The sequence below is a fragment of the Sorex fumeus genome, unplaced genomic scaffold, assembly GCF_029834395.1.
Source record: "Sorex fumeus unplaced genomic scaffold, SorFum_2.1 ptg000066l, whole genome shotgun sequence".
Classification (NCBI taxonomy): domain Eukaryota; kingdom Metazoa; phylum Chordata; class Mammalia; order Eulipotyphla; family Soricidae; genus Sorex; species Sorex fumeus.
The window spans coordinates 115,274-135,975 of record NW_026606123.1 but is presented as its reverse complement, the minus strand read 5'-3'; the positions used below and the strand labels follow the sequence as shown (position 1 = coordinate 135,975).

At 42.1% G+C, this 20,702-nt stretch overlaps 1 protein-coding gene and 1 pseudogene across 1 annotated transcript in view; both read left to right on the top strand.

The window, feature by feature from the left end:
* Nucleotides 1-3,724, top strand: part of LOC130036800 (pre-mRNA 3'-end-processing factor FIP1-like) — a 144,551-nt gene extending 140,827 nt beyond the window's left edge. The window contains exons 10-12 of the mRNA XM_056128693.1: nt 2,200-2,264; nt 2,814-2,921; nt 3,622-3,724. Coding sequence (XP_055984668.1) covers nt 2,200-2,264; nt 2,814-2,921; nt 3,622-3,692 — 244 coding nt within the window. The 3' untranslated portion in view covers nt 3,693-3,724. The remainder of the gene's footprint in view (nt 1-2,199; nt 2,265-2,813; nt 2,922-3,621) is intronic.
* Nucleotides 3,725-6,267: 2,543 nt separating this feature from the next.
* Nucleotides 6,268-20,345, top strand: LOC130036801 (RAD52 motif-containing protein 1-like; annotated as a pseudogene).
* Nucleotides 20,346-20,702: the final 357 nt, after the last annotated feature.

The following is a 20,702-nucleotide window of genomic DNA, read 5'->3' as shown; positions in this document are numbered from 1 at the left end:
AAATGACCATGAAAAAGAGCTGTGGAGAGACAGTTTTTGTGGATGGAAGTTGCAGAGTTGGGCTGTAGAGGGTGGAGAGGTAAGTGGAAAGTGAGGGAGGGGTCCATTAGCACAGACCTCTCTAGAAGGCTGACTGTGAATCCATGTTATATTCTTTGATCTAAATTAAAATAGGTGGATAAAGAAGATACATTTGAGTACTAAACAGAATTATGGGTAACTTGGAGAACTCAATGGCTTCACGGCTTGTCGAGAAGTTAATTGAAAATATAACTGATCTGGTTAATGTGGGAGAAGCATGTTAAAATGAAATACTTTGACATACTTACTTGAAATTCCTTTGGACTCCCAGGTATGTGGGATCTAGCACTTCGTGGCTATCTAAATTACTGTTAAGGAAAATGTATACAGGTCTTAGGCCAAAATTACATAAGTAATATTGGATAAACCTTGAATGTGATTGGGGTTCTGGCTCCAAATTTTAGCTTTTCCCTCTGTTTTCTGGTATATTTTACTACTCTAAATGAAATTGAGTTCATCTTTACAAGAGTTACGTTTTCATGTAACTTCCACGCAGATCAGGATATGGAATGGTACTCGCATTCTAGAAACCTGTTCCCTATTGTTTTCTCTCCGTCATTAACCACTTACACCAACAACCACATTCTGGTTTTGGTTTAGCTTGATTTCATTTTATGAATTTATTTTATGGACAAAAGTAGTCCATGTATTTGAAAGACGATCTACCAACAATATTGAATGCAGTGAGAGCCTAAAGGAGATCATTGGATTATAAAACAAGGACTATTTCTTATTACTTCTTTCTTACAGGATTGCTGACTACTGAATTAAGTAGGAGGCAAAGAAATGAGGACAAGGTGCATATATAAATGTATTACTTACCCTTTAGGGCTGGAGTGACAGCACAGTGGGTAAGGCGTTTGCCTTGCATGTGGCCAACATGGCGACCTGGGTTCGATTCCTCCGCCTGAGAGTATCTCGCCCCCAGAGTAAAGTCTGGCAAGCTACCTGTGATGTATTTAATATGCCAAAAACAGTAACAACAATTCTCCCAATTTGTTGTGAGACGTTACTGGTGCCCGCTCGAGCAAATCGATAAACAACGGGAGGACGGTGCTACAGTGCTACTTTCCCTTGACCAGCTTAGTTTCTTGGGAAGTGTGTAACAGTGGGACATGTACTGGCAGGTAGATTTTTGAAGAAAAAAACAGTTCAACTTTTAAGACCCCCTTTTGGGGGGGGCACGGGGGAATTGGGGAGTGGAGTGGCTTCCTAAGTGGTGTTCAGTGCTAATGGCCTGAAATGAATTTTTTTAGGGATAGGCCTGCCAGGTGTTGCTCCAGGGCCCCCTTGCCCTTGGGGATTTCCTCCTGTTGATTCTTGGCTGTTTGAGCAGCAGTGACAGTGCTTGGGACCCCTGAATAATAATCTGGCAGTGTGCGAGGGGTCAGATTGTGTTGGGGATGATGCCCAGGTCATGCTCATATTATGTATGTGCCCTAACCCAAACATATAAGATGTAATTGTTTCTTTTGTGGAAGAGTCCTCCCTTTGTTCAGGTGGCCCAGGCCTCACTGCGAGTGATTCTCAGCCCAATGGTAGGTGGTTTAATTTGAGGGCCAATGTATGTGGTCTGATTTTTCCAGTGGTGCTCAGGTGCTCCCAAGGCCACATCTGGCAGTACTTTTGAAGGCCTTCTGCACTATCTTTCTTGATCCCAGAATTATCTGTTTTTTTTAATCTACTGTTTAATAAGTGACAAAAAATTAAGACTTTTTTCCCCCCTAGGGGCCAGAGAAATAGTACAGCGAGATAAGTAAGTCACTTGATTTGCCTGTAACCAGTTTAGTTTGATCCCCAACACCACCTGGTCCCCCGAGCATTACTGAATTGGCTCTGAAGGTCTCTGAGCACAACTGGGGTACTCTAGATAATCCTTGGTACTGCAGTGCTTGAAGAACATTGCATTCTCAGACCCAGGCATTGAACTGCCGACCACAGTAATGGCAGGAAGGGACCCTTAGGTCCCCTAATCAGCACTTCGGAACCCTCCCCCACACCCACTTTTTTAAAACATGTTAGTCAATGTCAGTCTATATATGTATAACTTGTATACATGGAGTATATTGCTATTTTTGTTTAGTTCAGGATTATCAGAATAATTTTTGTTGTTCTTAGGAGTTACGGAACAGCATCAGTGAATCTTAATATCAAGACAGGAGGAAGAGTTCATGGAACTACAGGTAAAATTTGTATTTGCCAGTGCATCAGTAGGAAAGTAATGACTATAGCTGAAGAACGTACAGACTATAGTAGCTGTCACAGGTGATCTGAAGAGTGCTTCAGTTCAATTCAAGAGAGTCGTTTAAACTTGTGTCTCAAGGATGGGGAAACTTTTCTCTGTGAAAGGCTTTGTAAAAGAATACGTGTTTGTAGAATTTGTGGGCCACGAGGTTTCTTTTCCTCTTTTGATTTTAACTTGTTTGTACAACCCTGTAAGACCTGTTATAGTTCACAGCATATAAAAAGGGATTTAATACCTGGAAGTACAGGAATTTATTTGAATGAGCTAACAAGTTCCTAATCCATACACTTTATCTTAGAGTTTCTTCCCTAAAGTTTAAACTTACTGTTATTGATAACATGCTTATTCTTATAGTATGCCCGACTTTAATGTTCTCATTGAAGCCTTTGTTATATTGAGAGCTATCACTAGTAAAATGGTGTTTTCTGTTTTTCTCTCAGTATCTTGCTCATGCCATTCTTTCTCTATTTTGTATTTATTAAAAAAGGAACAGAAATCAAAGGGGTAGAGCTCGATGCACCTAGAAGTATTAATGGAGTTCCACTCTTGGAGGTAGATTTGGATTCTTTTGAAGATAAACCATGGTGTAAACCTGGTAAGATGATAAATGACTCCATACCCCTCCCTGGGACCAGCCTCAGTGACCCTCAAGGTCCTGGGGCACTCAGTGTGTGTGATGCTCAGTCTTCTGGGATGAACATTGTGGTACCCGGGAGTGTGCTCCAGGCCACTGAGCATGTGCTCTAATACTCGAGCTGTTTCCCCAGCAGAAGAGGACTGGATTTTTCTTGGGAACACGTGATGGTGCTTGAGGTCTGCTGGCAATGACTGGTTCCCTTGTGTGCTTGTGATCAAACCTGGGCATCTATATTCAAAGCATTCATTCTAGCTCTTTGACTTATCTCTCTGGATTGCAGATTTTTAAAAGATGTTTCATATTAAAGTCATTAGAGAAGTACCTAACTTTCAGTATCAATAGTATTCATAGGATTTTTGTAAATGTCATTATAAATGTCCTAAGCATAATTAGCAGTAATGACCTGTGTTGCTAAATTGTAATAGTTGCTTAGCATTATATTAGTCTTGCATAGCATACTATTTTATTATAATGCCATTTATAAAGGAAATTTCATTAAAAACATAGTTTGTGGTGCTAGAGTAATAATCGGAAGAACTAGTAAAATTTGAAGAGGTGTTTAAATTGATAGAACTTATCATTTACATTTTTATATTTTATTTGCTGCATAAAAATAGGATTGAAATACTTGCATACAAAAGTTGTGTCTTCTTTTTAGGCACTGACCGTTCTGATTATTTTAATTATGGGTTTAACGAAGATACCTGGAATGTTTACTGTGAAAAATGAAAAAGGATACGAATGGGGCTTGAAGTTATACCAGTTACCTCAATTACAAATAAAATTATGGTATTTAGTAAACATTTCAAAATACCCCTGTCTTTTCTATTTTCTATTCACTTTTTTTCCCTAATCGCTTTTTCCTCATAAAGGTGATTTAAATACTGTGTGATAGTTTAAAATTCCGTTCTTTTTATCGTATTTTTTCCCCTTCTCTTTCAGAGTTCTATGTTAATGCTTATCTGATATTTAGCTACAAGTCAGTGACTAGTGACAGCTAGTTTGTATTTGTATGGCCTATCAATTCAAAATCATGGTATCTGAATGGGGAATATGTGATTTCACTTAGGCCAATGACTGTTCTATGGAAGTTACACCAGGTGCAGAGATCCAAGATGGCAGATTCAATCTTTTTTTTTTTTTTTTTGGTTTTGGTTTTTTGGGTCACAACCAGCGATGCACAGGGTTTACTCCTGGCTCTGCACTCAGGAATTACTCATGGTGGTACTCAGGGGACCATCTGGGATGCTGAGAATCGAACCTGGGTCAGCCGCGTGCAAGGCAAATGCCCTACCCGCTGTGCTATTGCTCCAGCCCCAGATTCAATCTTTTTTTAAGGTGAATTTTAGTAAATTATCCTTGCTTGCTCTCATTTTTTGTTCTTTAGTCTTCTCCCATGCCACTACTCAAGGGACAAGATTAGAGTGGATATAGCTTCTTTATTCCCAAACCTTCAGCTTCCTGGTGATGTACAAGTTTGCTGATAGTTGTTTCATCTCCACTTTTGCAAGCATGTGAATTTGTACCCTGTTATACTAACAAATGCAAAGTAAAGTTCTTGCTCTATGTTGTGATTTTATTTTGAGTCATAGCCTATGTTTGTTTGTTGGATATAAAAGTTCTTCCAACAGGTTATGCTGTTATATAGACCATAATATAATCTATCAAAATTGGAGGCTTAAATTTTCCTTGTTGTTTTTTTTAACAATGGTAAGGAAAATGGCAATCTGAATATCTCTATAACTTTGAATGTTGTATGTATTGCAGTTTGGGCATTCTTTAAGAAAAGAGTCTCTTAAAAAAATTGTGGATTTATTATTATTTACAATGACTAGAAACATTTTCTGGAAAGTGAATTTTTATTTTTACTGGTTGTTTATATTTTCCTTGAATAGAACAAAGAAAGTTCCTTTGTAAACTTCCAGCTTCCATATACTTTTGTCTCTTTGCAGTAAACTTCTAAAAGTAAAGAATATAAAGGAAACGATGGTTTCCATTGAAGGTAGCCTTCATGAATACCTTGCTGATATGTATACTGCTTTACTGCAAAGTTGTTTTGAAGAGTTTTTTTCTGGTTTGGAGTAGAGGTCATTTTTCCATTTTAATTTGTGATTCTGAATGAATAAGGGTTTGAGTTGGATAAGTATAGTCTGTTGGTTTTTTTACCTTGATAATGTGCTTAAATATTGCTTGTCTTGTAGAAATACTGATTAGGGAATAGGGTATGTATTTTTTGTTTGTTTGTTTGTTTCGGGACCACATCTGTTGGTGCTTGGGGAATACTCCTGTCTTGGTGCTCGGGGGGACTTCTTTTGATGATGGGAACTTGATGGTGATGGACATTAAACATGGGCCTCCTGCATGCAAAGCATGTGGTCAGCCCATTGAGCAATCTCTCCAGTCATTCAACTTCATTACTGTGTGCAGCTCACGTTTTTTTTTTCATTTTGCTTACTGTTGTCTGTAGGATCTTTTAAAATAATGAAAATGTGTTTGAGCGCAGTTGATATTTTTAAGCTGCAGTTTAAATTTCTGAAAGTGCCATGTTAAAGTTAAGATTTTCAGAGTTTTGTGGAATATTTAAAAAAATGATTACTTGTCTTTTACCATGTATCATGTAAATGGTGATTAGTAAAATGTTACAAAGTTCTTATCAGTAATGCAAACACAAAGAGGTAAATGTGTGAGGTCCTAAGTGTGAAAAGGCATATTTTAGATAAAAATATTATCGTTTCTAGGGAATTACAAGAATTAATATGAAATCAGATATTACTTTGGTATGTAAAATTATTGTGATGCTAAATATAGCTTGTTTCAGTGCTTTCTTATTAAAAAATCTTTAACTATGTCAGTTTTATTGTGATACCAGGATTTACAGTATCGTAAATCATTGATTTTGTGCATACCTCTTTGCAGTACCACACGTAACACCAGCGACTAATTCCTTTGACTGATGTCTCAAGGACCTTTCCCAATTCTCCACCCTCCCCACACCAACATTCATGCAACCTCAGTTCTATAGATAAAAACTTTCTGTTTAGACTATAGAAGAAAAACAGTATGCAATATTAGAGAAGTGTGTATTACTGTATTGGGTTTGAGGGTATAGAGAAATATTCTAGATGGAGGAAATTCTAGTTCTGTGCGGTGGGTGACCGCGGCGTCCCTGCAACATTCTCTGTCCTCAGCCTTCCCCGCTTCGCCTTCTGAATGCCATGCGGGTCTTCCCCAAGGCTGCTGCCACCCCATCCGCAGTTCTAGGCCGTGGTCACATTGTATTCGCGTGCGCCGCCCACTCAGCCCAATGGGCCTGCAACCTGCAGCCGCTTTTCCAGTCCTCTCCGTGAAGGTGGGTTGGCGCTTGGCTGGGATTGGGGCCATGGGAAGCAGTACTGGGCTGGGGCACCTTGCACTGCCAGATACCCCCTGCCCCCCCAGCTTCCCACTGCCTTGCAGTGTCTACCAGTATCCAGGCAACACACTGCGAGTCCCCACAGGCTGTCTTCTGCAGAAACTCCGAGGCTGGTTGCAGTAAGAGACTAGCTGGAAGGGTCAGAGCCCAGTTCCCAGCCTCCACTGGAGGCTTTGAGGGGGTCCAATGTGCGCTTGACAGTTCTGCTGCCTGGAGGGACTCGCGGCCAGCATCATCGCTCTGTCTTCCGCCCACTGTTCCCGGTGCCCACCCTGAGTTCCCATTTCCCACTGAAAACATTCTTCCCTTTGGGTGCTCCTGGGGCTCCACGGTCTCCAGCTCCTGAATTCCATCTTTAGTCCCATTCTTTTGTCTGGCCCATTTCCATTCTTCTGTGGTTCGGTTCAATTTTGGTGGAGCAGGGTTGGGTGTGGAGGGGATGGGGTTAGAACCTAGGGGTCCCCCGCTCCGCTGTTTTCCCGTGCAGACCCCCACCCCCTCCCATACCTCTGAATATATGAATGAGAATTATGGTTTCCAAGCCTTTCACATGATAATTCTAAGCCTCCTCTGATTGGCTCCCTGAAGTGGCTTCTCTTGTGGTCATTCTCACTCCCCGTCCTTTTGTCCTTGCCTGCGACTTGATCAGACATGAGAACACCCCTTCGTGTGACCACAGACTCTTCTGCTCCTCTGCAGACCCAACACCTGCTTCAGCCCCTACTCCAACCCCTAGGAGTGAAATCAAGGTCTCATGGACCTTATTTGCTTTGCAGACAGTAAGCTGCAGCTAAACTCTGGCCATCTCACAGTCATATTACAGCTGGATTTGAAAACGTTTTTGGCCATAGCAATTGAAAAGCTGGAGCGATAGCACAGCAGTAGGGCATTTGCCTTGCTCGCAGCCAACATGGCCGACCCGAGTTAAATTCCTCCGCCCCTCTCGGAGAGCCCGGCAAGCTACCAAGAGTATCTCGCCCGCACAGTAGAGCCTGGCAAGCTATCTGTGATGTATTCGATATGCCAAACACAGTAACAACAAGTCTCAAAATGGAGACGTTACTGGACCTGCTCCAGCAAATCGATGGACAACGGGAGGACAGTGATAGTAAAGAGGGGGAAAGCTCTTGGCTTCCACTTGCTAACACTGGTTGGATCCCTGGCATCCGGTAAGGTCTCCTAAGACCCACCAGGAGGGGTTCTTGAGTGCAGAGCCAGGATGAAGCCTGGGCATTGCCAGGTGTGGCCCCAAACCCCAAAATAAATAAATACACTTATATCCATTTTGGGCTGGAGCAATAGCACAGCGGGTAGAGCGTTTGCTTTACAAGCTACCGAAAGCTACCGAAAGTATCTCGCTCCCACTGCCAAGCCTGGCTAACTACCCATGACGTATTCGATATGCCAAAAACAGTAATAGAATCTCACAATTTGTTGTGAAACGTTACTGGTGCCCACTCGAGCAAATCTATGGACAATGGAGGACAGTGCTACAGTGCTATATCCATTGTAATTCATGAGTGGTACTCCTCCCACCCCTTTCTCTCATTGGCTATTAAGACCATTTCGTAGGAACAGGGATGTGACTCAGTGGCAGAGCATAGACCTTGCATGAGTGAGGGCACCCCAGGAGGAAGGCGAGTTTCATAAATATGGTGTTGAGATTTTTATGGCATAAGATTCATTACCAGTATAGTGATAATGGCAACATTCTGTAAATCAGTATGTAGTTGTGAAGGTGGTACTCTAGTTTGATCTTCTCATGCACAGGCTGGGATTACTACCTTATCTCTGAAAATTATCCATTTCCATGAGAGGTTCTTTTATAACTTGGAGAGCACCCATTGTTCTTGTCTATCTTTGGCCTCCTATAAGTACAGAAAAGTAAAGGGGATCTTAATGTAAAATGAAGGAAAGACTCAAGTCATCAGAGAATTTCTTCATAGTTACCAGCAAAAAAATGAATAAAAAAAAACTGTTACAAAATTAAGGTAACTCCTCTCCAGGGTCTCAGAACCCTTCTGAAGCTTCCTAAGTTGACAAAACTGCAGTCACTACAGGTCCAGGCCAGTCTGTGGTGTAAACATTCAAAGATCAGTCTTCATTGCTCCCTCTCCTCAGGCAGCTTTAGGTTGGGGAAACTAATTTTGTTTTCTTTTCTCATTCCTTGATTTATTCTCTCAACCAACAAACTATCAAGCCTTTGTGAGTAACAAACTTTTCTTGCATCAGAGAATGAGGAAAGGATACAATATGGATCCTTTGAGCACTGAAGGTGTTTATAAATTGGTAATAGTGATAGGCACAGGAGACAAATCAATAATTAGTATTGCTCTGCTTTTATTTGTGTTTGAATAGTTTTTCTTTTATGTTTTGCAATGCTCAAGGCTTTCTTCTGACTCTGCACTCAGGGATCACTCCTAGTAGGCTTGGGGGCACCACATGGGACACTGGGGGTCATACCCAGATTGGCCACATGCAATGCAAAAATGCCTTGCCCATTGGACTATCTCTCCACCCTTGCATTTGAATTTTTATTAATAAGTTCATATAGTACATATTGGCTGAAAGTTAAAATTGTCATTTAAGAACTAATGATATAAGAAGTCCACAGTAATGTATTTAGTGAAGTTAGAATACAGGTATTTTGTATTTTATAAAGAATCTCTTATGCAGATGATCTTGATCACTTGGTCACTTGATATCCCGTTATTCATTGATTCGCTCGAGCGGGCGCCAGCAATGTCTCCATTCATCCCTATCGCGTGCTGTTGTAGCCCAATGGCATCTGCTCATTCTAGGAACACGAAGAGCCTCAAATCGATCATTCAGGGTCTTGATAAAGAAGTCTGATCATCTCATAAGTGGACGGACACATGATCTTTTGATGTCCCGTGGAATCCAGTCCGTAATGGCTCTAGTCCAGCAGTCATCTCCAAATTTCATTACGTGTCCAACCCATCTGATTTTCGACGCCTTGGCAAATGAGACAGCATCCCTGATTCTTGACCGTTGAAGAAGGTGGAAACTTCGGATTCTTTTCTCTCATTTGAGTGAAGCATGATACTCAAGCATAGCTCTTTGGATTCCTCTTTGGGAGACTCGAATAGCGTTCTCATCATGTTTGTGTAGGGCCCAGGTCTCTGAGGCATATGATAATGCAGGAAGAACAGTGGAATCGAAGAGATGTGCCCGGAGCCAGAGGTTCTTTGTCCTCTTAGCTATTTCTTCAACATTCTTGAAGGCGTTCCAAGCCACTCTCTTTCTCCTGCGCAAGTCAGGTGCCAGGTCATTCGTCATGTTGACTTGTCGACCTAGGTACACATAACTGTTGCATTCGGAGATGTTCATCCCATTGAGAGTGAATGGAACGTCAGGAACGAGACCATTTCTCGAGAAATGCAGGTGATCGTTGCTTATAAAATGGTATAACAAAAAATAAACGAAACTATAGTCTCTTCTAGCAAGGCTAATAATTTGGAGAGAGGAGTGCTGTAGATGAGGTCTTGCTTTGGTGGCAGGTCTATCTTACCTATCTTTCAGGTTATAGTTACAGGCAAGAGCTTCTAGATAGAATCACTGAAGCAATTTACTTCTTTTGCTTATCTACAATCTTGCAGATCTTACAGCTTATAGTTTCACTTGCCACCAGAAGTCAGGGACATGCTCAGATTAATCAGAGATTTTGGAAATAATGCAGAAAAGTACCACGGCTTGAGAATAATAAGTATTAGTGCTTCCTATGAACTTAATGCCTAAACTGTTTAAAGGACCAAAGAAATAGGCCAGGAGTTAATGGGCTGACCTTGCTTGCTGCCAACCTGGTTCTATCCCCAGCCGCACATGATTCCCCCAACCACCACCTGGAGTGATCTCGGAGCACAGAGCTAGGAGTAACTGATTACTGCTGAGTATGGCTCTGAAACTACAGCAACCAGCAAAGTTTGTTTGATTTGCTCTTCACGGCCACTTTATGAAACTTGTACTGAGAAGTCTTGGGTGGGCTGAATTAGATCTCTGTGGGAAGTCGTTCCTAATCTCGGGTATCTCTCTTATGTCTTTAGGTTCGTCTCAGCAGACATAAAGCAGTTCGACATTCTACACTTGCCCTAAACAGCTCCCAGTGCCAGGAACTGGCAAACTAATATTTTGGTTTCAATGGATGGTCTAAAAGGATTGTCAAGGTAGGAAGCGGGGAGAGAGTTCAAGTGCGGAACTTGTGCCCACCGTGTTCAAGGCCCTGGGTTTTGTCCTGAGTATTGCACGACTCCCAGCTGTGTGGGGTGTTACCCCAGCGGGCTCAGAGAACCTACAGACCTGATAGATGAGAGTCGTCTAAGTGAAAGTGTTTGATCACCGGTCACACCCCAGAATCAATAAGGTCTCAGTGAGTTGACGGTGGTGTCCATATTCTACAAGTCTTGTGTGCTCTGTATGTTCATGGCTGGGAAGTTTTGTTTAATGTTGAAGTCACAGGTTACTTCAACGGTTGGCAAGGATTGCTGGAGTTTCGTTTTTATTTCTAATTAAACTTTTTTTTCCAGAAATATGTTTTTGTTTTTTAGAATTTTATAGTGAAATACCATGAGGTACAGTTGTACATTTACAAATTTTTGTGCTTGGGTTTCAGTTATACAATGATCGAATACCTATCCCTCCCCCCCCCCCCCCATCCTCCCCATCCCACCCTGCCTCTGTGGCAGGGCATTTCCCTTAGTTCACTCTCTCCTTTTGGGTGCTGTGGTTTGCGAAAGAGGCATTGAGTGGCATCTAATTAAACATTTTAAAATCTACATTGAGATGTTCAGAAGGACCTTCAATCTGAACTCTTAACAGCTTCAGGATCTTTCTGAACTTGAAGAAAGGGAAAATGAAGATATTGTGGTACCACTTCAGAAGCAAAGCGTGAAGATCTTCTGTGCTTTAGAGGTGGTTTTGTCGTCCTTTGGCAAGAGCCCTGGAGTTGGCAGAGCCGAGGAGACTTTGGATAAACTGGAAGGTCTCTGTGGGGACTGGAATGGGGGTGTGGGTAAGAATTCATTCTCTCTCTCCCTCTCTCTCTCTGTCTCTCTCTCTCTCTCTTTCTCTCTCTCTCATCATATTTTCAGATACATCACAAACTGCCCTCTCCTTGCTAAGTAAGCTGCTAAAGCCATGGGCCGATGCTTTTAATAATACTTGTTTAAATCTTAGGTAGTAACCAACAGAACCTTTTCTTTTTGGTGGGGGGAAGGACCTGGGGACCCTTCACAATTTTAGAGCTGTCTGCTTACCAAGAACCTTAGGGGTATAGGGATGGGAATAGTGTTTCTCCTATTTGGGGGTAACATTCTTCTTTGTTCCAAAGTAATTTTTCAAATACAGATCATGTGTAATTGTCTGTTATCCCAGCGAAATCTTCATTTTGACAATGAAATACCCAAATAAAAATGTTTTTCCCCCCAGAATCTGTGGCATTTAGGCTTAGGGTATTAAATTAAAGGCAGCACTATTAGTGAAAGAACTGGAACAGACTCTGGTAGGTGAATCTTAGGGAGAGACCAGCTCATCCTTTCCACTACCAAATCTTCCTCAAGCTCCTGAAGTTGATAGGTGATAGGGCAGATGTTTGAATGGGTTGTCACACCCCGTGGGGGGTAGGGGCGTGCCATCTGCCCGAGGTTATCTAGTCACCATCACCAAAGCCGCCTGCACTTCCCCATGGCCGGAACCAAGGGGAGGCTGACCAGATTGGTTTTTAATCTGAGAAGTGCACTCATCCCCTGGGAATGGGCTCAGCGCCCATCGGGATATATTAGCTCTAGAATTACCAGTTATCCAATTCCGTTATTCCTAGCTGCGGTATCCAGGTGACTCGGGTCTGCTTTGAACACTATAATATTTTTTTTTTTTGCTCTTTGGGTCACACCCAGTGAAGCACAGGGGTTACTGCTGGTTCTGCACTCAGGAATTACTCCTGGCGGTGCTCAGGGGATCATAAGGGATGCTGGGAATCGAACCTGGGTCAGCCGCCTGCAAGGCAAATGCCCTATCCGCTGTGCTATTGCTCAAGCCCAGAACACTATAATTTTTGCAAAGTAATCGACTCCATGCCAGGCTGTTTTCCTCGAGGCACTCCAGAGAGGGGCAGGTGAGAGTCCTTCCTGTCCCACTACCCAACTGCCGCCACGCTCCAGGCCAGGGCGCTTTCACATTAGAAGACACTTCCTACCCATTTTCCATAATTGCCACACCATATTTGATGGAGTTCAGACAGTAGGCAACAAGTCATAGAGAGAAATATATAAATATTTGCCTCTTGGAGAGCCCATCCAGCTACTGAGAGTATCCTACCCACACGGGCAGAGGTTGGGGACTCCCTGTGACATATTCGATATACCGAAAACAGTAATACCAACAAGTCTCATTCCCCTTATCCTGAAAGTGCTCCAATCATTGGAAGAAGCTGCTAAAATCTCATCACTGGAAGGAATAGAGACGTTACTGGCCCCCACTCGAGTAAATTGATAAACAACGGGATGACAGTGATACAGTGATTATTATAAAGTAACTTATTATTATAAGGTAAAAGGTAAAGGCCCTCCCATTGATCGTTGATTTGCTCGAGCGGGCCCAGTAACGTCTCCATTGGAGACTTTGTTGTTACTGTGTCTGGCATATCGAATACTCTCGGTAGCTTGCCGGGCTCTCCGAGAGGGGCGGAGGAATCGAACTCGGGTCGGCCATGTTGGCCGCTTGTAAGGCGAACGCCCTACCTCTGTGCTAAAATCAAAATATTTGATTACATTTAATATTCAAACGCCAATCCCACCACCAGTACACCTTCCTACCACCATATTTTGTATGTTTCCATCTCGAACCTGAACCCCTGCCCCAAAGCAGAACCGAAAGAATTTATTTTGTATTGTGTTCTGAATCAACTACTGAAAATACTCCAAAAAAGTTTCCTTAGAGGAAAGTATGTGAAGATTGTTCTATTTCCCCCAGGGACCATTAAGCCCTTCAATAAGAGGTTACTGACATGTTGTTAAAGGTTGAGCCTTGTTTGTTTGTGTGTGTGTTTGTGTGTGTATATATACACTCCTATATATACACACATCTGTAAAAATATATGTCCCTGTATGACTGGTAGCCTTCTACTTTAAATCCCATCAAATGTTTAGTGATACTCTTGGATTATTAGTGGTGTGAGGTATGTCAAGTTCCTAGTGTATAGTAGAGGAGTCTATAGGTGTCTAGCTTCAATTTGCCCATTTGAAATACATAATCAGTCTGAGATTTGTGCCATGGTCTTGACTAATTCCCTTCGAGTTTACCTGTTTACGAATGTCCAGAATAGATCAGACAGCAAAAATGTATGGTAATAGCCCTGACAGAATATACCTACCAGAGAACCTTTGAGACATAGCCTTGCGTGGTACCTTCCCTTACTCATTAAGATCGTGATGTAGTTCTCTTTTTTATTTTTTTATTTTTGTTTTTATTTTTATAACCTTTTTATCTTCTCGGTTACTCCCAGCGATGTTCAGGGGTTACTCCTTGTTCTACACTCAGAAATTACTTCTGGCAGTGCTGGGAGGTCCACATGAGATGCGGGGGTTCGAACCCAGGTCAGCTGCATGCAAGGCAAACGCCCTACCTGCTGTACTAGAGCTCCAGCCCCAGTTCCCCTTTCAGAGGTCATAAAAATCAATTCTAGAGGTTGGCATAGTAAATCCATTTGTTTTGGTTGGATTTAGGATCATTATCATTCCTTACGAAAAGGAAGACCACTCAGAAGTTTGCTATTCAAAAGACTGTGTCAGATGCATTTCAGAAACTGCTCATTGTGGTTTAGGTAAGACTTTTGTAGGTTGTCTTGAAGTCCTGCAGTTTTCTTACTTGAAGAGCAAATAAATTGATTTTGAGAAGTCAATTATATTGAAAATAATGGAAATATAAGTACTTCCTATTCCTCTATTTTCTAGGTGCTTTACAGAGTAGTCACAAATTTGTTCTTTGTGAAATCTGTGAAAAATAATTACAGCAAATATTACCCCCAATGTATAAACGTAGAATAGTTTAGACTGTAGAGAGAATATTTGATCCAATTCTTCTTTCTCAATTGTTTGTCAATAAAGCAGAAGAGAATAGTGGTTTTAAACTTCAGAATCCTCTGTTTAAGTACTAGTTCTGTCCATTTTTTTCTTTTCTTTTCTTGGTTTTTGGGCCACACCTGCTGACGCTTAGGGCTTACTCCTAGCTATGTGCTCAGGTACCACTTCTAGCAGGACTCGGGAAACCACATGGGGTGCCAGGGACTGAACCTGCGTTGTATGCATGCAGGGCAAATGTTCTACCCATAGTAATAGAACTCTGGCCCCTCTACTTTTTAAAATGCAGCTGTAGGTCTCTAAACATATATGTGAAGGTATTTCTAAGCCGCAATTTTCTTTTCTTTTCTTTTTTCTTTGCTTTCTTGGGCCACACACAGTGATGCTCAGGGGTTAGTCCTGGCTCTGCACTCAGGAATTATCCCTGGCGGTGCTCAGGGGACCATATGGGATGCTGGGAATCGAACCCAGGTCAGCCATGTGCAAGGCAAACGCCCTCCCTGCCTCACTAAGCTGCAATTTTCTGAAAAAATATACTTTTAGTTTTGCTTACCTTATATTGTAAAAGTAAATAACACTTACCTAGAACTGCACTCATTTGTGGAATATAAAGTAACAGAATTGGAGACTAACACCCAAGGATAGTACAGATCGGGACCAGGAGGATTGCTCCACAGCTCGAAAGCAGGCCTCGCATGCTGGGGGAAAAGGCAGCTCAGATAGAGAAGGGACCACCAAGTAAAGGATGCTAGGAGGGCCCATTCGGGATGAGAGATGTGTGCTGCAGGTAGACAACAGACTGAACATGATGGCCACTTAATGCCTATATTGCAAGCCACAACATCCAAAGGAAGAGAGAGATTGAAAGGGAATAGGGAGATTTAAAGGGAATAGGCCTGCCATGAGGCGTTGGGGGGGATGGGGGAGTCGTGGGAGGGATACTGGGAACATTGGTGGTGGAGAATGGGCACTGGTGGAGGGATGGGAACTCAATAATTGTATGACTGAAATGTAAGCACAAAAGTTTGTAACTCTGTAACTGTACCTCACAGTGATTCATTGAAAAAGAAGAAGAAACATACTGAGTAATAAAAATAAATATTTGTAAAGACTTACCTAGAATTCAGTAAAGGACGAAATATTCTAATTATTGCTACTGTTTTCTACTGAAGAGGAAACTTACCTGGAATGAGTTCAGGGTTGGTTTTCAGCACTGACATATTGAGTGGTTGTGATTCTATGTAGCAACCAAGTATGTGTTGTGCACCTTCACAATGATTCTGCTGGGGCCAGGAAGAAAGCTGAGAGCCTGGTGCACATGCTATGCATGTGGAAGGCCAGGGTTGGATTCCTGGCACAACATGAGCGTCCAGGAGCAGCCCCCAAGTACTTCGGTCAGGAGAAGACTTAACACTGCTGGGTGTGGCCCCCAACAAAAACAAATAGTGGTCATACTATTTAAGATTTTTAAATGTTCTCCTCTTATGGAATTTTCTAGTGCTATGGATATTTCCGGCTGTGCCCAAAGGAAAGTGAATAATCCGTAGAGAGTCCACAAACAGAATTGCTTTCCTTGCTTTATAGCCCTGCAGTCTTAGAGAAAGGAATTTTCAGTTGTCAGAGACCTTATTTATTACACGAGTAGCTCCTGGGTTGACTTCAGCCTTGCAGTCTGGGCAATTTTCTAGCAAAAGTGACTTCTGTGGTCAACTGGTAAAATTTCTATCAACTATAATAACTTTTGAGAACCAGTGGGGGTTTTGAAGATGGTACCAGAGCCTTGCATATCCCTGGCATGGCATATGGTCCCCTCTAGTACCATCAGGGAGCACAGAGCCAGGAACAGTCCCTGAGTACCAGAGGGTAGGATCTGCAAACCCCAAATAAAAAGAAATGAAAGAAGCAGTGGGTTGGAGAGATAGCTCAACAGGCTGAGCACATTCTTGGCATGCAGGAAGCAGGTTTCAGTTCCAGCTCAGCACTGCATTGCCAGGAATGACTCCAAGTACTAAGTGGGTATAATCCCTGAGCACCTTTGAGAATGGCCTCAAAACAGAGAGGCAAAAGGAACCAAACTTAATGTCTGCATTGACAAGGAAAATGCTCTTATTTTATGCGTTAGAAATAAAATTATTGGATGTATAAAGGAAATACACACCCACTATCACTGTGTACTACCTTCATAGAGAGAACATTTTAGCCAATAAGTTTGAATTGATCCTTGTTAACTTTATTTCAGAAAGTGGTAACGTAGCCGTGGAATATCGGCCTTTTGAGGAGCTCACTGATGCCAGAACCGAAGAGCTTCATGATTTAGTTCAAGTACATGAAAGAAAAACTCAAGGATGACATATACACAATGGTAGCAATTCAAAATAATGAGCAGATTTTAGAAGTGTTTAGCATGTGTAGGCAATTCTACCATCCCCAGAAAAATATGAAACTCTCAAGCTTTAGTTCAGAGAATTTCTGAAGTTTCCCTGAAGTCCTAGCCATTGGTTCTAAAGCCTTCTTTGAAATTTGGAGAGTTCTGAGTGCCCTCTGAGTTCTGTCAGAGAAATACCTTTTTGAACTCCTCTTAAACAGGATCTAGGGATTTGGGACCTTAAGTACGATTATGTTACAGCATTTGAAAAGTTACATTTTTTTTCAAGTATGATGTCATATCTAGAGCTCAGCATCTCATATATATCTTGTATGAAATATTTATATGAAATATGAAATATCTTTCTGTTAAGCCGATTGGTTAGGTTTGGTTTTTTTGGTGTTCCTTGAACAGGTCTCGGTAAAATTTATTCTGCCATTTCCAAAGCCTCCTGTTTTCATCTTGCTCTCTATAAGGCATGAATATATTGGTTTCTCATCATCCTGCTGGTGTTTGCATGTAGTGTTTGCTGATTTTTCTCTTTTTTTGATGGTTACCTTGTTCTTAAGAACCAAGAGATAAATTGATTATTTTTAAGATTTGCGGAGCAGAATGAAAACATGAATAATACTTTTAAGTTCCACAAACCATAAAAACTTGGGTTTGTTTCCTGTTCCCATTGATTTTGTTTTTTCCTACCATGATCCTTGTAATGAAATGGAGTGTGCCTTTTCTTGTTAAAAAAGAAAAGCTCATTTGAGTATGTTTTGTGTAATTTCTGAGTTGATAAATTGGACCTTCTTCAAAAAAGATCCTTAAAGTCAATGTCTTGCTATATCTGAAGAAGAAATATAAACTCTGTTTTCAAATTATTATGGGTGATAAATCCAAGACAGGCCCTTTTATAAATCAGATGTAAAATTTTAAAATGAGGTTTATAAAAATGGGCCACATTATAAACTTTTCCTGTTTTGGATCTCAGTGACAATATTTTGCACTTAAATACCTCTTATCTGAATTTTACAGGTTAAAAGGTAAGTAGCAGGAAGATAGTGTTTGGGAAGCATTCAGAAGTAAGCTTTTCTCTCCATTGTTCTGCATTTCTGGATTTTGATGCAATGCAGTATGAATTGTTTGCTTTCTTCAAGCTACATCCCTGCTCGACTACAGAATGGTGCTAACGAGTTAAATGAATGAATCAACTTGAAGGCTGATATGTGGATCCACAGTTCTGATTGGAATGTGGTTTAAACAGAAATTGTGTTGTTTTGTTCACACATTATTTACTTCTGCTTACCATTAGGTCTGCCACTAAAATCCATGGCTTAGATTTGAGTTCGTTGGTTTGATCTGAAGATGTATTGGTATGAAACTTTGTAGGTGCTAACCTCAGTTCTAGTAGTTTGTCTGGAGGAGCCCTTCCACCTCCATGGATGTAGTTCCCTTACTTTGGAAGTATAAAATTTGATATAAGCTGGTTTCCTAAGCCTGGGACTGGGGGAATGGCATTGCTGGTTCAGCACCTGGGAAGGATCTGACTCAGCATCAAAAACAAGGTTGGAGAAAGAGAGTACAGGGCGGAAGGTGCTGCTAAGGTGCTTGCCTTGCATACAACCGATCCTGGTTTGATTCCTGGCACCACACATATACCCCCTAGCGCTCCCAACAGTGATTCCTGAGCACTGATGTATATAACCAGAACCTTCCCCCTATAGTAAATAATAAGCATCAAAAACCCAATTTGAGTGGCATTTCTGACCTTTCGCTTTGAGTTTTTCCATCCAAACAAATGATCTTATCCTGTTAGTCCCTAAAATTCTGTTCCTGGGCTGGAGCGATAGCACAGCGGTAAGGCGTTTGCCTTGCATGCAGCCAACATGGCAACCCGAGTTCGATTCCTCCGCCCCTCTCGGAGAGCCCGGCAAGCTACCGAGAGTATCTCGCCCGCACGGCAGAGCCTGGCAAGCTACCCATGACGTATTCAATATGCCAAACACAGTAACAACAAAAGTCTCCAATGGAGACGTTACTGGGCCCGCTCGAGCAAATCGATGAACAACAGGAGGACAGTGATCAGTGATCAGTGATGAAATATTTTATGAAAGAACCTTTCTGTTCAACAATTGCATAGTATTCCAAATTAGGAATTAACTTGTTAATTTCCAGGAGAACATATGAATACACTATGTGTGTATTCTAGGGATGCTGGGGGGTGGCAAAATGTGTTTAATATCATTGGGAACAAATTTGGAGTTGGATATATGTAATTAACATGGCTCAAAGTCAGAAAATTTATTTCCAAAGTTAGGGAGTTAGGGGAAGATAAAAAGAGAAAAGGTGATTCTGTTCCTCTTGTTGAAAATCTGTTTTTTTCCTTTGTAAAATAAATTTTATTTGTGGGTAAGGTAGCGGGATTCACACTTGGTGGCGCTCAGGAATTACCCAGCCTGGCTCGTTGTTATAATCACTTGTGGAAGTGCTCGAGGGACCAGGTGATGGTAGGGATCAAATTCAAACCTTTCTTGTGCAAAGCATGCGCTCAATCTTTTGAACTATTGATCTAGTCCTGCAAAGAAATTTTTTAAATAGTTTAAATCAAACCCACCAAGAAAACTTCCAACACCTACAATTGGGTCTTAAAAGACTTAGCTTAGGAGCCTGAGACATAGTTCATCAGGCTGGAGCATGGACTGTGATGAGGGAGACCTGGGTTTGATACCTGCCACTGCATGGCCTCCTGAGCACTGTCAGGTACAGCGTCAAACACCTCCAGGTGTGGCCCCCAAAGAGACAACAATGTCCACCTTACTAAGAAAGGTGAGAAGACATTTCGTACTAATGCCAAAGAATTCAGAAAACGAACATCCATCCCTAAATGAGGCTACTCTTGGAACCAACTCCATTCGGGGCTCTCTACTCAACTAGAGAGTGGGAAGAAGCCCCTTCTCATGGAATTTATATTCTGGAAGTGTGAGATAATAAGAACTGATATGGATGAGAAGAAGGACTGTGAAGAAAGTAAAATGGGTACTAGTTACAGTATTGCAAGAGAGCCTTGTCACTTTCTGACGTGAACATCTTAAGTGTTCCCTCCGAGTGCTAGAAGGGCAGCCCTCTAGAAAGGAGCTTGCTCCTTTTTCTCCGTGAATTTATGTTGAGTTCCATGCAAGAAAGGGGGATTTCCCCAGGCCGGTGTAAAGGAGCGCATATGGCTGTTCATTCAGTTTAAGAACGGTCTTCCAGAATCAACTGTTTCTGGCCCCAGAGCCCTGCTTCAGAAAATGTTGTGTCCCTGATTCCGTGCTATCCCCTCTCTAGGAGAGTGATAAATAATCAGAGAGACTAAGAGCTTAAAGGAAATGACAACATTTGTGAACCCCCACCCACCCGAAGTAGTGCTCCTTTTGCAGGTCAACTGCCTTTCTTGGAAGCAGGATGGCCAAGGGGAGGAAGAATGTCTCTTGGATTTCAGTAGTGAGGAGGAAGCACCAAGACCACCACAGCTGGATTAGTGCTGTTGAATTCACCAGTGTTCCCTGTCTGGGGACAAGCTGTTCCTCCCCTACCCTCGGGGCTCCGCCCAGTCCCAGTCCTGTTGGGTGGCAAGAGTGGGAGGGGAGGCAAGGGGGGTGGGGTAGAGGACCTGATTGGATGTGTTTGGTGCCTTGGGGGAAGAAGGAAAGCCTGGGTCTTGCTGGCTTTAGATCCAATAAAGGTTGCTTAAAGGCTCATAAAGGTGCTGAGGGGGTGGGGCCCCCGGTTGTCAAGGGCCTGTGGTTGTCAAGGGCGTGGTTGATAAGGGCATGCAGGGGCAGTGCCCAGCTGCCTTAATCCTCAGGCTCAGGAAGACTACACTTCCTTAGCCATGA